Below are 16,191 nucleotides of genomic sequence, written 5' to 3'. Positions count from 1 at the left end.
CAATTGAGTCATAAATACAAGGTTCCTTTCCTTCAGAGCTGACCTCTTTCTCTCTCTGCTCAGAGCAGCCGAGGCTCTTTGCTGCAACTGAAGAACTTAATATCTCTGCATGAAGTTTTCCATGAGGACTTCTTTAAAAAATTGGAATCAAAGCCCTCTAAATATTTTCCTTCAGCAATTCTCTTTCTCTCTCTTCAGTTTAGCGCAGACTGGACTTCTCACAACAGGAAATACCAAGGTTTAGGAAATCTTCCCCACAAGCCCTTAAAAGCCCTGCAAGTCACTCCAGTCTAAGATAGGAGCGTTTCTGCCAGAACAACAGAAACAGCACAGAAAGGCAACAGTGGACGCTTGAAAAACAAAGGAGTCACAAGCTTTCTGCAGGATGAGCCTGTTTACATGTTTTGAAGGGCATGGGAGGTTTTGCAATACAAGCAGAAAAAACACCCCAGCAGTGATGTCCTACACACTTGGCAAATACGTTCACGACACACGTGAGCAGCTGAAGGAAAGCAACTGGAAACTTGGGGGTCAGGGTAGGAGACAGCGGGAAAAGGAGAAGGAAGCAGCACACAATCCCCACGGCCAGCAGCCTCGCTCACCACCCCATTCACAAGATCTGAGCCAATAAAACAGGGCTGAATTCTCGCAGCCTGGCTCAGCTTTGCCCATATTTTTCTACCCTTAGCCACAAAGGGGTTTTTGCCTTAAGAAAAACTGCAAGAGGAACTTCAGCTCTGACCCAGCAGCAGTATGAAAAACAGCCCCGGAGAATTCAAGTGCATTTGAGGATGCTGGAAATTGACTGTACAGAACTTGGCATCTTTCCACCCCCAAAATCTGCTTTAGATGGAGCTAGAGTTTCTTTTAAAAAACAAGAAGCAGGACAGAGCTATGTTTCACAGTCAGAGACCCAGATTCGTAACTGCTGGGTTTCAGAAAACAAAGATTTGTGTTTATCTCGGAGTCCACGCCGGGCTCTGCATATCTTGACCTGAGAGAACCTCATCTGTGGGTAACACCAGGATAATTCAGGCTCCGCTGGGTGCATCTGAACCATCCAGGGCAAGAATTCAAACTAAATTTGGCCAGATATAAAAAAAGTTTGGACAACTGACCCCTCTCCCCGCCCTTATAATTATTTTCACAGTTGTCTCTGCAATGTCTGAATCTTGTCAGAATTTAGCGTTTATAGAGAGCTCTGTTCGCACCAAGTGCTGTGAGACATGGGACAATCATTCCTCAGAGTAAGAGACATTATCATCTAATTTTACAGCCGAGGACAAATGGAGGTGAATTCACTATCCTCAGGGCTTCTAGGGAGGTGAACACACTGTCCTCAGGGCTTCTGGCTCGTTATTGCCTTGTTTTTCTCCCAAGGTCAGACTCATTTCCAAACCGTGTGGCCACCTCTGGGACACAAAGGCATCGCCACGCTTCAAGGACACCTCGCTCGATTCTCAGAAATGTTTCCTCCCTGCTGTGGCAGGTTTTGCTCGTTACGTTACGCTCTGCCAGGCATCTCAGTGGCAACTGCCCAAACTCTGCCTGCTCTTTGTCATTTTTGCAAGAACATTGCTTTGGTTTTTCTCATATTTTTGCCTGTCACTGGCCCAAACTTGCAAACTATTGTCACAAAGCATTCACAGGTCACAAGAGCATCTAAGAGAAGATGCTCTTCTAAGGAGCAGGCTGAAGAAAGAGCTCAGCTCTCATGAGGCACCAAAAAATTCACATATAAGCTTATTCTCGAGACATAAATGCTTAGAAAACTAGCTTTTGTTGGTCTTACTGATCACAGAAACTCCTAGTTTATTTGTAGTATAGATTCTCAAAGGTCCTGCCTGAAGTTACATCCTCCACGTGCAAAGTGCTGCACGTGCATAGTTAAGAGCCCCCATATTGATGAAGATGAAGGAAGGATGTTGAGTTATTCCCACTCTATGGCTCACACCCTGAGCTACGGGGAAGACAAAGTAAGGTCTTATAAGGTCATGGGAATTAACACTAGTGCTCCCATTGCAGTTAACCCCAGCTTTCACAGCCTGTACACTGATGCTGTGCTGGGCCTGCCGAGGTATTTCACATGAAATTTGCCTATAAAACTCCACACCTTCATGGTGTAATACCTACACCTCATCTGTTGCCAATAACATCCCAAATCTTTTTCTTCTAAATGCCTGTCTCTTGAAAGGTTCCTTTCCTCCTCCTCCCATATTTCCGCAACTCACTGTAAAAAGGGAGTGAAGGGGAAGGAGAAGAGCTGGCGTACCACTGCGACCTGGCTGCATTTCAGGAATAACAGAATACATTTCCTGCCTTGGTGTCTACAAAAAATTTCTATCAGATCCTTTCTCTGGAGCTTATTTTGCTATCTCCCCAGCAAGGGTTTTCAGGAAGAGAGGGGAAAACAATTTGGAAAAGATTAATAAACCGCAATAAGTGAGGGTGCAAGCAGCTCCCCACGCAGATGAATCCCCGTTAGCCATTCTCTGGCCCCATGAACCTTCAGTTGTGGGAGAAAGAGATCAGGTCACAAAGTCCAAACTGGTCCAAGCTGAACAGGTGGTTTCATCCATTGGCTTAACAATAGCTGCCTTGCAGGGAGTTAAACTCCTCCTTTTCATGCTGGCCTCCCGTGACAGTGATAATTACCTTCAGCATCTCATGACTGTGCTGCTGAATGGTCCTTTCTCCCCAGGACTTTCTTTGTGTGCTCACTCTGGTGTATGTGGGTAAGATGACAACAGACATAAAAATTATCCAATTACCGGCTGGTTGGTGGCTTGGCTCTGGTGCCATGCTAGGGGTGACTGTGGAGCTCAGGGACAGAACAGCATGGAAAAACCGGGTCTGAGTGATGAGGAAAGGACACACTCTGGGCATCTGGTAGATCTCCTGCCTCGTTTTGCCAGACTTCAGGGAGCTCTGTGTCCCTGAATCCTTTCTGCAGGAGGAAAGCGTTGCCATGACAGAAAATGAAGATACAGCCATGTATTTTAACATTGCCTGGTCTCCATTACAGGGCAAGGAAGCGATGAGAAGAGAGGGTGCCCCTTGGGGGTACTCCGGAGGGCTCTAGTTTGTGCCCCCTCTGACTGCAGTCAGAGCCTGTCCTGTGGGACTGACGAGCTGCAGACCTCTGGCAAGGGGCAGGCAGTGCATAGGAATCGTTGGAAGGTGCAGAACCCTGCAGGGTGGGGATTTTTGATGTAGGAGATGGGTTGCTATAGTGAGAACCAGCTTCAGCCTCCTGCTAAGCTTCTGGTCTGAGTTCAGTAAGAGATGTTCCAAGAAGCCAAGCCTGAAGGTGATGGGACACATGAATAAAAGCAGTTGTGTCTTCCTCCAGCAGCGCTAGAAAAAGCCTTTCCCCTCCACTGGAGGTAGAAGAATGTGGTTTTGATCCACCATCAATGACTAATCACAGGCCAGAAAGGTGCTCACTGGCTCCTGGAGGCATTCACCTCTTCCGATTGGCATTAACTCAATCTTTCCTGGCTGTAAGTAAAACCATCTGTCCTTCATCTGGGCTCAACATCCTCCCCTATCCTCTGGTGTCTGAGGAGCACAGCGGTAAGTTGACGACATTTGCAATTTCTGAATGAATTAATTGGAAGTTTCTAGCCAATAATGATTTCCTTCACCAACAGTGAGTGTGACTCCAATATGTCTCAAAAGGCCTTTAAAGTAGAGTTCAATAAAACCTCTGGCGGGTTTGACAGCAATGCTGCTTCCCCTTCATTGTTACAGTATAATGCATTCTCCTTGCAACGCAAAGACATATGGGCCTCAGCTCCCAAATCTGCTGATGCAAGAATTCCTCTTGGCTTTTTTTTTTGCCAAGATTTTTGGGAGAAGAAAAAACTCTTACTGTAACTGTAATGCTGCTGCTTAAGGGATTAGCGCTCGTTCATGCTGGAGATGAGCAGTTGCTAGGTTTTCTGCGAGGGAGAAAGATACCTGCAACACCTAAGAAAAACTGGATCCCAGAAAATCAACTCCACCTTCTATTTGTTTTGAGCAAAGCAGAAAATCTGGAGTACCCAACCTTCTGTGAAAGCATCATACTACTGCCAGTCCCATTGTGTGGGTCAGGCTCTATAGGAGTAAGTGGCACCAATGAAATGCATCTTTTCAGAGCTTCTGCTATTTTTCCACTACATAGTACGAGTCATGGCTTCAAGCTTTACTAATTTTTGAACGCTGCTCTGATGCTATCCAGTTTCTTAAGTAGTAAAAACTGTATTTTCCTTTTTAAGGTACCTTTGGCTGCTGATTGTATAAGATGTTGTATAATTGTATAAGATGTTTGTAGGATGAGTATTGAGCTTAGGGGACATGCTCTGCTGGAAAGTACCTGTGAAATTACACCATCAAACTAATCCCTGCAACCTTGGCACATTGTTGTAACCAAAGCTCCTCACCCCAGGGTCCCAAACCAGCACAGATAACAGCCAAAGGGTTGTACGTTTCTCTTGGATTCACGGGGAAGCAGGTAAATGAGATGTACCAGGTGAATGCAGTTTTCCAGGCACCGTGCAGTGCCCTTCTCCGGGCAAAACCACAGCCTGGACAAGTCTGTGTTTAAAGCCATCATCTATGGGGAGCACACCTGAGCGCAGGCAGAACAACAAGGATATATCCTCCTTCTATACAAGGAGGATTTGCCCTTTGTTCTCCACAGTACAAGATCAGGTTAGTTTAAAACAAAAAGCCAGTGGCAAATACATTGCTAAAGGAAAACTGTGAAACAGATGAATTGAGAACTGTTTCATCCAAAGAGCTGCACAGGCTGTTCCTCTCTGTCAGAATAATGGTCGAGAGAAGATATAACATGTCCAGAAATATCTTTATACCAACTTAACTAAACTTAACCTGAGGCAAATAGAACTGGTCTGCTGCAACTAGGTTATTTTGCAACAACTGGTTTGCTTTTGCAGCACTTAATGGTTTGATAAAAGGCTTCCTTATATGTGAAGCACGTGTTCCCTCTTAGCACAGAGATGTAATTTCCCCTTCCAGTCCTTGGCCAGTGAGCCAGCATTCCAGAATGATGTATTTTAATTAATTTCAGCAATTGAATCCCTTGGCTTGGAGGAATGTGCGATGCAGAACAGAGCATGTGCAATTTTAGGTTAATATTTTCCTTTTCATTCAAGAGGACAGAAGCTAACAAAGCTAGTGGGTTTACACCGAAATGTCTGCTTAGGAGAACAGGCCAGATGCTCATGTGTCGAGGCACGGGGAGTACTGGATCCAAACACAAATCTCCCTTGGGTCCAGGAATATTCAGATTTGGAGTTTTGCCTCAGGCTTGTTTTGAAGTGGCACCAAGATAGAAGTTCTAGTGCTGGCCTTGGCTCCAGCTGCCCTGAACTATTTCTCTGCACTCAGTGCAAGCAGAAGCCAGGTTGGATCCCACCTCCGAAGTGTGGCTGAGGACTGAGCCTTAAGAGTGTCCTCCTGCCTTGGGACAGAGAACACTCACTGGGCCAGGCTTTATGGAGAGCAGAGAGGATCAGTTCAGCAAGCTTTTCCACTTGCAAGCTGGAGCAGGCAATGAATTTGTCTCCAGATGCAATAAGAAAAGCGAACTAACCAACCAAATCACTCTGAGCGTGGATCTAAGTCTTCTCTTACTTGCACAGTTAGAAGGAACTGATCCAAACCCCAGTGAAGTCAATGGAAAAACTCCCATTGACATCACTGCGCCCTGGGCACAGCCCAGTGACTTTTCAATGAAATCCCATGTGCAAAACAGCGGGAGCAAAGAAGGGACTCGTTGCGTGCTGAAAGCAGGACACAGAAAGAGGCAGATGAAAAACAGGGCATATTTCTGGGGATAGTCTACTAATTAGGTAATGGTGACATAGCTTTAAACCATTTGTTGCTAGATACATCTGAAAAGAGTAAGCAGAGTTAAGATTAAGGTTTTAATGTTGTTTTATCGTTTCTCTCCATTAAAACTTCCCTGGCTCGTGCAGCTCTTCTGATAATAAGATGATTTTGCTGGGGTTTTACATCCGCTCAGAATCTGGCCTGCCATCTTCAGACGCATTGCAAAGGCTGGGGCTGCCTTTGCTCACAGCAACTGCTGTCTAAGGGATCAGCATTGTAAGCAACCACTCAGCTGCCAAGATGTGTTATAAATGCTAAGTCATCAAAATCATTTTTTATTGTCTTTTTTTGTGAATCGCAGCCCAACTCTGTAATGCTGTTCTGACCAAGTGGAAGTATTTTCTGCCTCTGTCCTCCTTCCCTACCTGCTCCCTGCAGGCACTGTATACGCTGATCTCAGTCACTCTTAAATAAACAAAAGCACATCTCTACCTCTGTAGAAAGCACAGTGAGCAGTGTGAAACACACATGGCAGACACCAGCCACAAAGCCCCTTCTTTAGCTGAACCACTGTTGACTTTACAGCTGGAGCTGAGCTCAAAGGTTTAAAAGGTCCCTACTCTGCCCCGCAGCAGAACTGCAACCTCTGGTGAGGAGACTGAACAAAATCTTGTCCTTAACATTGAGGAAACCAGGTCGTCAGTGTTACTCACCTCGCTGTCTTCCGCAGGAGGTGGGGGGGGCTCTTTGATGATCTAGAAGATTCAAAGAGAAACAGAAGAGTAAATTCATATTTTGTTCTTTAGCACAGTTCAGATGTCACTTAAAGAAAAACCCCAAACAACAAAACGAAAGGATATGCCGCTGTGAACATCTCTGAACTTCGTTACAACACTGCGTGATTACAGGGGGCTGTGTGTGCTACCGGTGACACAGTCACTGAGAAGGGAAAGAGGAGGCGTCCCAAAGCCCTGCCGTATAGACATTTCCTAATTACAGTGCCAGACTCACACTGCTCATTAGGTGAGCCCTGCCCTCGGTGAGGAAACAGCAATTTCAAAGTCATGTATCCTTGATTCTCCAGCCTCTCATCCCAGTAGGAGCCATGGTCAGTGCTGGCTCTGTAATAACCCCTGTTCCACCTGAACAACCACGCTAAAATCAGCATCTCCTTCTACTGGCCACTGCACATGTGTACAGATCCTGCCTCAAATAATTTACAGCCTGAACAAAGACTGAAAAGTGAAACCAAGGTGGAGTAAAATGCCCTGGAGACATTGCAAAGCAGTAATAAACCCCCAGCCTCTGTCTCCCAGACTCATACTTCATTCCAGAAGGCTGTGTCACCTCATGCTCTCATGAAAAATGCTTTTCACATTATCAGGCTAATATAGTTCACTCTCATAAGCTTAAAAAAATACAAAAATATATATACATTTGAGCCTCTCCCAGGATTTTCAATAAAGCAAGCAGGGTGAGGTTTTAGACTGGTCCAGGATATTCTCCATAGAAACAATTTAAGTTTATGTGGGCGTGAGGCTATTATTTCATGCAAAAAGTTTGCATCTAGGGTTCGGCAGGCAGTTGGCTTTTATCACAACCCTCCGCTCCAAGAGCAACAGAGAGCCTTCCAAAGGGAAAGCAGTTGCATACAGGCATGTCAGATATCTCTCCCTTACACGAGACGCACCCCGATGAGCAGCCATTGCACTCAACAGGCTGAATCAGCCAGTCACGTCAATGCAACTGCCCCAGGAATGGATTTTCTCTGGTAATTTTAAGTCCATCTGGATGAGGAAGCTCTTCCTTTGCGCACCAGGCCATGAGTCAGATGCTGTCAGGGTGCTGAGCGCCTGGGGAGACAGCACTGAGTACCCTCAGCTCCTCTCAGGACTGGATAGGAGGTGCAGAGGCTGCCCGGGACGGGGGGACAGATGTGGAGGCTTAAAAATTACCCTTTAAAAAAATTTTAAATCACAGTCCCAAATAAGAACAGCTTGGCTATTTAAATGCAGAAAGGGAAAATGACAATCACATTAAAGGCCCTGAAGATATAAATATTTACAACAATTCCTCTCACTCGTGTTTTTCCTTCTCTGATGAGCTCACTGTTTTTATTTTCATCTGCAAGCCCCAAGTCATGCAATGTGGCCATTAATGAAGAGCATGTGCCTCTGGCAGGGGAGGAGATCGGGGCTGGATCAGTCCTTTGTTTGTATCTCAGCCCAGAGCAGTGATGGTTGTAGAACTCGGACACTACCTGTTCCTGGGCAGCGGGGCTTGTTTTGGTGGCCTACAGTGTCCTACGGGGAACCCTGCTAAAGAACCTCCATGCTTTAGGAATTAACATTGAACCTTTGTGGATATGCACAGAAGCACAAAGTACATGAGGAATCATAGAATCACAGAATGGTTTGGGTTGAAGGGACCTTAAAGCCCACCCAATCCCACCCCTGCCCTGGGCAGGGACACCTCCCACCACACCAGGTTGCTCCAAGCCTCCTCCAACCTGGCCTTGAACCCCTCCAGGGATGGGGCAGCCACAGCTTCTCTGGGCAACCTGGGCCAGGCTCTCACCACCCTCACAGCAAAGAACTTCTTCCCCACATCTCAGCTCCATCTCCCCTCTTTCAGGGTCAAACCCTTCCCCCTCCTCCTAGGGCTCCCCTCCCTCATCCAGAGTCCCTCCCCAGCTTTCCTGGAGCCCCTTGAGGGACTGGAAGGGGCTCTAAACTCTCCCCGGAGCCTTCTCTTCTCCAGGCTGACCCCCCCCAACTCTCACCCTGTCCTCCCAGCAGAGGGGCTCCAGCCCTCGCAGCATCTCCGTGGCCTCCTCTGGCCCCGCTCCAACAGCTCCATGTTCTAAGCGTGGAAGCATGAAATGACATTCAAGGAGCGTGGTAGGTGCACCCACTGCCCTGCTCACAGCGGTGCTCATTGGGACACAGCAGAAGCACATGTCAGGCTGTGGCTGTAAAGCCACTGACCACATTATGGAGAATGGGGGGGGCGATGCCCCAGAGGAGCTCAGGCCGATTGCCAGAGCTGGGGGGTGTCTGATATGGTGTCCACCTCTCTGCACCCTGCAATTCCCAGCCTGTGCTTGCAGCTCAGGGGGATACCAGCTCTTTCCTCGATGATGAGAAGTGGATGAAAAGTTGTCTGCATCAGAGCACTGCTCTGTGGAAAGGAAATCATGGGCATGCCCACGGCAGAGGGGTTGGAACCTGATGATCTTTAAGGTCCCTTTCAACTCTAACCATTCCGTGATTCTGTGATCAGCCTGGTTTACTCAGGGTGCTGCTCCTTGGTTTAGGATGGAGAGAGCATAATCTCTTATGTCTCTTGACCCAATAAATACTGACACAGTGTATACAATGCACCAAAAGACCCAGAAGACTTTTCTAGCCACGTTTTCAGATTTGTTTTGGTCAGTGTGAGGGGTGACGCTTGCCAGCAGAGCTCCTTTTGAACCAAAGTCCTTAATCCAAAGCCCCTGGATGCTGAGAAATTTCAGATATCTGATCCAAAATATACCTACTGGAGGTGGCCTTATTCCCTCCTCTAACATTATTCTGGTGGAACATCACGGGTTTCAGTGGAGCTTCTCTCATTTGCATTGGCATGAAACATTGGGGTAATCTGTCCAACACGTTTGGTCCAGCTAAGTGTTCAAACACGATTTCTCAGCCAGCATCACTACAAACTCTTGAGATTACAGACTTGGAAATGAAAAGATGCCCATGTTTTCATACATTTGCATTCCTTCTCATAACATACACACACACACACAGAAACTAACTGATTTCTATAAACAGATTAAGTTTTTTCTATCACAGGCAAAGAGGAAAATAAAATAAAAAAGAGATTCCTTCCATTTTTAAGTGTTTTGCACTTCTAAGAGCAACTGAACACCCCATCAGCTGGCAACAGAGACTGGTTAGTTTGGACAAGTCCAGAGATGGGGAGAGTTCACTCTTCTCTGCCTTTGAGCCTGTACGAAGTTTCAAAGTTCAAGCCTTACAAAAAAATACATTTTCTGTCTCACTGCCCAGGTCTGGAAAGTTCTGGTCTACAAAAAGTACATATTTTTTCCTTCTCCCTTTCAGATCGTTATAGTTACAGCCGTGTACGTACAAGTGTACATACATCCTGGGGCTCTGGAGGCTGTCAAGCAAACGGGATCTTTGTGCCACCTCACACAAGCGAGCAAAGCAAGCGCCAAGTGGGAATAACAAGGTCCCAGAGCTGAAAGGCAGTGCCTTGCACCGGCTCACTTTGCATGAATAGAAACAATTACCCAAGTTTAAGAAAGAAAATGCCAATTCAGGGAATCCAGGGAGGATGCAGCCCACACCGGCACAGAAGACTCGAGTCCGCCACGTCTTGTTCTGGGCTGCACCTCTCGCCTTGCCTCTGCCCTGCCAGATGACACACATGGACCTGCTGAATGCAATCAGCTGGGAACACGCTTGGCCAAGCAAAATGCTGAGGCTCGTTTAGCTTGGCAAGGCTGGAGTGTTTGTTCATGTGTGCTGCAATTGTTTTGATAACCCCAAGCCGTTGCTGTGATCGCTGCTGCAAAACTCTATCTCCTGTCCCTATGTTTGAAAGAAGAAAAATACAGTCGTTCGGCAACCATATTTGCTGGCCAGGTGAGGAGCACCTGAGGGCTTCTAGATCATTGCTGTGCCATAAAAACCTTCCAACGCCGTGTGTTGTTCTCAAGTAGTAAAGGCCTGTGGGGTGGAGAGGTGGCCATTGGCTTTTCTTGGCAGAGGATGGAATTTCTAGAGTAGTTGTCAGCACTTCTACACACTTCACTGTGAAAATTCGGGACAGTAAAGCCATTCTTTGCCTTTCTATTGCCTTTCATCACAGATCTCAACATGCGTGTGACACACACAGGTCTCCGACCTACCCCGATGTCACAGATGCAGGGAGAAGCAGCTGTTTCTGATGAATAACCCAGTGTAAAAGCAGAGGAATGCTGTGAGCCACCTCCTACAAGTTTAAAAGCATTGGAGAGGACTGGTTTGCTGTTGCCCTGAAGTTTCTGTAGCCACTCAGACATAAGAGAGCACGTGTTGAATCCAAAGTTTGCATATTCCAGGAATGCGTCTAGGATGTTTTCCATCTTGGGAGAGCAGAAAACTCCACCAGTTTAGAGCGTCCAGCGAACACATACTCAGAAACTCTCCCTGGGGTTTTATATGATAAATTGGGGCAATACGGTTTTTGTCAGTGAAGTGTATCTGCTTTAAGATGGAACAGATCATCGTTTGAAGTGAGGGCTACATGAGAAACCATTACAAAATAAGAAATAAAGGTCTTTGCGTCTAATTAGGACTAAAATTTGTGAAGGGAACATGCAGTTACCTGAGCAGAGTTTTTGTCCTTATTTACCTTCACTCTTCTGGAGAATAAAGAATATGTATTTTTGCTATTCTAGCAGCAGTTGTGGTTTTTCAGGGATTTACTTTTTATAGCATTAAATATGACACATCTGACCCATCTATTTTTTTCCTTATATATTTATAGTTTTGATCTCCTCAAAGGCCTGTGATAGAGTTTCATAGTTTAGTTATGAGTTGGGTAAAGGAATGCTTTCTTTTTTATTTTTCGTATCTGCTGTGCCGAAGTACCCTGTAAATCCTTGGAGATCTGGTCTACACTGCAAAGTTTCTAACGCAAGCAGAAGCCTGTCCCTATTTCTTCATCTGCAATACAACACATTCTTCTTCCTAGATTTACTAGTAAGAGGTCAATGAAGTCCAGCAGGAAAGCTAACTCTTACTTTCAAGTTAACTTCCCTTGTCAGCCTGGAAGCAGATCCAGGAATCTCCATTTTAACGCATTAAACCCAGGAGACAAGGCTGTTTCACATCTAAGACTTCCAGCCGACGTGCACAAATCACATTCAATAGCACAAGTCACAATCATCCACTTATGAAAGACACGGCGTCGTAGGGGGAAAAGCAGACCCCAAGTAGTTTACTCTGGTGCAGGTCTCCAGGGAATGTGTGAAAAAAATGTAGCACCTGCAAAGGTCATTCCTTTTCCTGGGCAGTTTCACTCACCCAGATAAACAGGGCCAGAGTCGGTGGGGTTTGCTCCAAGTGTCTGACCCTCTTTCTTTGGAAGACTATCGAAACGAAATTCATTTTCTGGACTAAAGGAAAGGATCACAGAGCTTTCAGCTCTGTGCAGAAGCCCTTGCTCTCACTCACTGATCGGCAGTGAATGTTCTGGTTAAGTAGGACTATGTCCCAAAGACCTATTTCGCCTCGGCAGGGCTGAGCCAGCTTTCTTTGGAAGACGTGAGAGGCAGCCAGGGAAAAAACAAAGGAAGAAGTGATTTTTATTGAGTTAATTACTTCCCACGTAGGACTGGGGCAAAGAACAACAGTATCTGCTGTGGTCTGGAACAAAGGGTGCTGAAGCTGGTCAAGATTAAGGCCTCTGGATCTGGCCTTAAGGAAATGCATTAGCAAGTAAAATGGTTTGGGAATCTGAAGTCCAGACACATCATCTAAAGGCGAATTGCACCTTCCTAACTCTCAGAGGCAACGCTCAGCGCTTTCCAAAAAGGGAACTCCGTGCAGATCTGTCAATTTGGACGCCCCAGAACTGATGGACGCTTTGGAAAATTCGGCTTTAACTTTTTGGCAATGAGACATCACAGCGGCACGTCAAACCCCCTGGTTCAGTGCCGGGCACACACACTGTTCCATTAGCCCTGGGCTGCTGTAGAGCTGACAGGATTAGCCCAGCCAAAATGTCCCATGCTATTTTCAGGATCCACACCAGCCTGTTTAAAGACGGCCAGTTATAGAGCATTATATCCATACCTGAACCATCCTGGTCTGACTGACAGGAGGGGCAGAGGGACGGAGAAGTGCTTGGGGTGCTCTGGGTGGTTAATGAGACTGTCTTTGTCCTCCCGCTGCCCTTCGTGCACAGCAATTGCAAAGTCAGGTTCTGGTATTTACACTACTTTAAACCTACAATGATAGCGCTACCTCCAAACGTTTGGGACTGACTGCTATAAATGAAGACCTTTGTGGCAGCCTGGGTGGATTCAGAGCTTGAATTTTACACACCACAATAAGCTCCAATAAATTCAGCGAAACTCTACCACGTTATACCATGGGAACTCTTGGCTCAACAGCTCAGATCCGAACCGAAGGCAGGGACTGCAGGGTCCACAAACAACTTGTGTCTGTACGTTTGTGTTTCTTTCTCTTGGTTTATCTCAATAATGTTTCAGATGATTCACGGTGCTATGCTCCCTTCTCCCCAAATCATCATAACTGCAGAAAAACTGTGCCTCACGCACATGGGACTGGGTGGGAATCAGAATCTGCGGACCCTTGTAAGTCATCTCCATCAAGCATCACGCACCATCTACTTTTATGACTCTTCAGGGTTGCTGCAGAGTCTATCCATTTCCTCCCCTCCTCTTCCTCCAGTTCAGCCATGATTTTCATGTGGTTTTAATATATATTTTCTGTATTTTCTCCATCCAGCTTTTTTGTTTCCAAAACTTCTGGTCAGCTGCAGTACGGACTGAGAGCCAAACAAATTGCTGGGTTCTTCCATGCTTCCTTCCAGAAAGCAGCTTTAAAGTTAAAACTGGTGTTAGATGCTTAAATACCAACACCTCATTTATATTCCAGCCCCACCCCTGTATTTTAAAAAGCTGCAGTATAAAGATGAGTAAGATGGTGTATATATTTAAGGAGGCAATTAACACAGACCAGCTTCTTGTGCCCTTGCCGCTCAGAGCACACTGTATGGATGCATAAGGGAGGCAAAGACTCATATTTACCTCATAAAATTGTAATTTAAAAATGTGATGGATGAGCGTGTGGGGAAATGCTTTGAGTCTCAGAGTCTCAGCTGCACCAGGGAGATATTTCCACTCATATCCTCTGCATTTTATCCCCTGGACGGCCCTGGCGAAGGCTTGGCCCAAGGCTCGGGGTGGGCTGACTGCAGCCACCATGTCAGCTATGCCCAGGCTGAGCTTTCCTGTGGCTCCTGTTCAGGTGCAGAGCCCAGACACAACTCACTCACCTGCCAGGTTTCAGTCTCTGTGGGAGACGTGCTCAAGGTGGTGCTGCACAGAGAAATGGTCCCAGCACAGACCAGCCTTCCAACTATTGTATTAATTATGCCTTCACTATACGTCCAAAACACTTTAACCTGCCTCATTTCCAAGCCAATTAACAATGTGTCTGCAAAATCCTCCTTAAGATGGTTTTGGAGGCTTATTATCTATTTGGCTTACATCTATATTAAAATCTATTTGGTTTACATCAATATTAAACCTAAGCCTTATGTTGGCCTCCTACCCGGGACAATTTCACCCTTGGGCACCTAAACAGCCTCTTGCAAACCCGGTGACTACTATGATCGCTTGGACTCCTTCAGGTTGTGCGGTGTTCAGGACAGAGGGGGAACAGGAAGACAACAAGAAGCCACGCTGACATGGATGAGGCCAGGTTCTGGCATCTGCTGATATTTGGCAGCTATAGATATGCTCTGCCCAGGAAACGTGGGGTCATCCTGCGATAGATGTCTTTGTATTTGCCATCATCCTTCTAACGTGCACAGTGCTGGGGATGGCAGCTTGGCAGAATTAGCTTTGTTTTCTGTTGTTGTTAAATAAACATCCTTGAAACCTTTGGAAATGTTAGCACCTGGCTCTGATGCTTTTGGAATATTCCCCCACACGTATCAAGGGAAATTTTGCCTGTGCTGGTATCAGGCACAGCAAAAACCTAATTATTGTTCTGATCCACTAAGCAACAATTGCATCTACTGTAAACTGAGTGGTAAATTCCAGGTTTCATCCCAGAATACTTCTGAGACCAATAAACTTGGATACACTTGGAAACAGCATTTCTTTATAGGTGCATGCCAAGGAGATACTGGGTTCCAGATAAATCTCCAGAGTAAGTCTATTGACTTCAGTCCATTTACTCCAGGGACGAAGCTGGCTTGGTGTCTTTCCTGAAGAACTGCTGGATCATAATGATTCCTATTTAATTAAAAGGCATGCCAAGAGGAATTTCAGGGTTTAGAAATGTGCTTGTCACTCAGAAACGAATTTATACTTGGTCAGAAAAAAAGTTTGTTGTGCTTTTTTCTTTTTTTCCCTGGACACATACACCATTATCTCCAAAATGTCCCTGGGCTCGAATCCACAGCAGCGTCTCTAGTTCTGCGGTTTGATTATTAGAGGTTATTGCTTGCTGCCTCTTGTCTGTTGTGCAAGCCAGTTCCTCTGCCCTTAATTCACTCTGTGCTTCTGACAACGCTGCATTCCACAATGTGCCGTTACCAAACCAGTAAATAAGCGCTGCTCTGCTCCCCTTCTCCCTGCCCGAAGCGAAACACGCTGGGTACACCTCTGTGGATTTATCTTTAATTTACAGAATCTTTGGGTAAGCAATACACAGGGAGGTATCTCGGCTGCTGATCTACTGCCAAACGTACCAACCTGCCAGCCCAGAGAGACAGAGGAGATTTCATACAGGCTCTTGAATTAAAATCATTCCAGGGAGTAGAGGGATGTGTTTGACTTACTTACATTTGGAAAATATCAGTGAGATAGTCCCCACTTGGAGACCTTGCTAAGAGGGAATGTGGGAGGTAAAAGAGGAGAAAGGGTGAGGAAAAGCTTTTATCTACTACAAATTTTTTAAGTACAGAATTTAAATCTGGAAAATATTATGCTTATAAAGTTTCATGTGGACAAGAGACTCCCTATCCCTGCTGTACTCCCCTTGCTTGTCTGCACTGTATTTCTCACACTTCAGGAACGCTGTGAGATGACCACTATCCTCGTATCATTCCACTGCAGCAGACCCAAACTACCCTGGCAATGTATAGCTTCATATTCCCTTTACTCCATGCCCTGCTGCTTTTATTTATGCCTTTTTCTTACCAGCTTCATCTTTCTCCTGTAACAGAACCTTAACATGGCAGCATCACTTAGAACCTTTCCTCTCTGTCACCTCAAATCTCCACCAAATCCCAGAGTAAACATCTGTACATGGCACATCTCCATTGACTTCGACGCAGATGCACCAACAAAGGAGTTGGCTCAACATCTCCGGGAACGTGCCATGTAGTTTACACAAATAACTGACAACCTACCACACTGCGAATCCTTTGTCCTTTTTTAGAACTGATATTTTTATTGTTCTGAAAAGTCCAAATAAATATTTTTTCCCTTCTGGTTTTCATCTCCGGACAGAGGTGCCAAACTACTGTGAAAAGGAGCATTTCACCTCCAGCATTTCCAGCCAGAAACAGAAATAGACAACTAAGATCTTTCCT

General features: G+C 45.8%; 1 protein-coding gene across 1 annotated transcript in view; it reads right to left on the bottom strand.

The window, feature by feature from the left end:
• ANTXR1 (ANTXR cell adhesion molecule 1) overlaps positions 1-16,191 on the bottom strand; it is a 113,559-nt gene that overhangs the window by 32,916 nt on the left and 64,452 nt on the right. Inside the window, exon 14 of the mRNA XM_074164108.1 lies at positions 6,555-6,596. Coding sequence (XP_074020209.1) covers positions 6,555-6,596 — 42 coding nt within the window. The remainder of the gene's footprint in view (positions 1-6,554; positions 6,597-16,191) is intronic.

Source organism: Numenius arquata, chromosome 26 (assembly GCF_964106895.1).
Source record: "Numenius arquata chromosome 26, bNumArq3.hap1.1, whole genome shotgun sequence".
NCBI classification, from domain to species: Eukaryota; Metazoa; Chordata; class Aves; order Charadriiformes; family Scolopacidae; genus Numenius; species Numenius arquata.
This window is presented reverse-complemented; position numbering and strand designations above follow the sequence as displayed.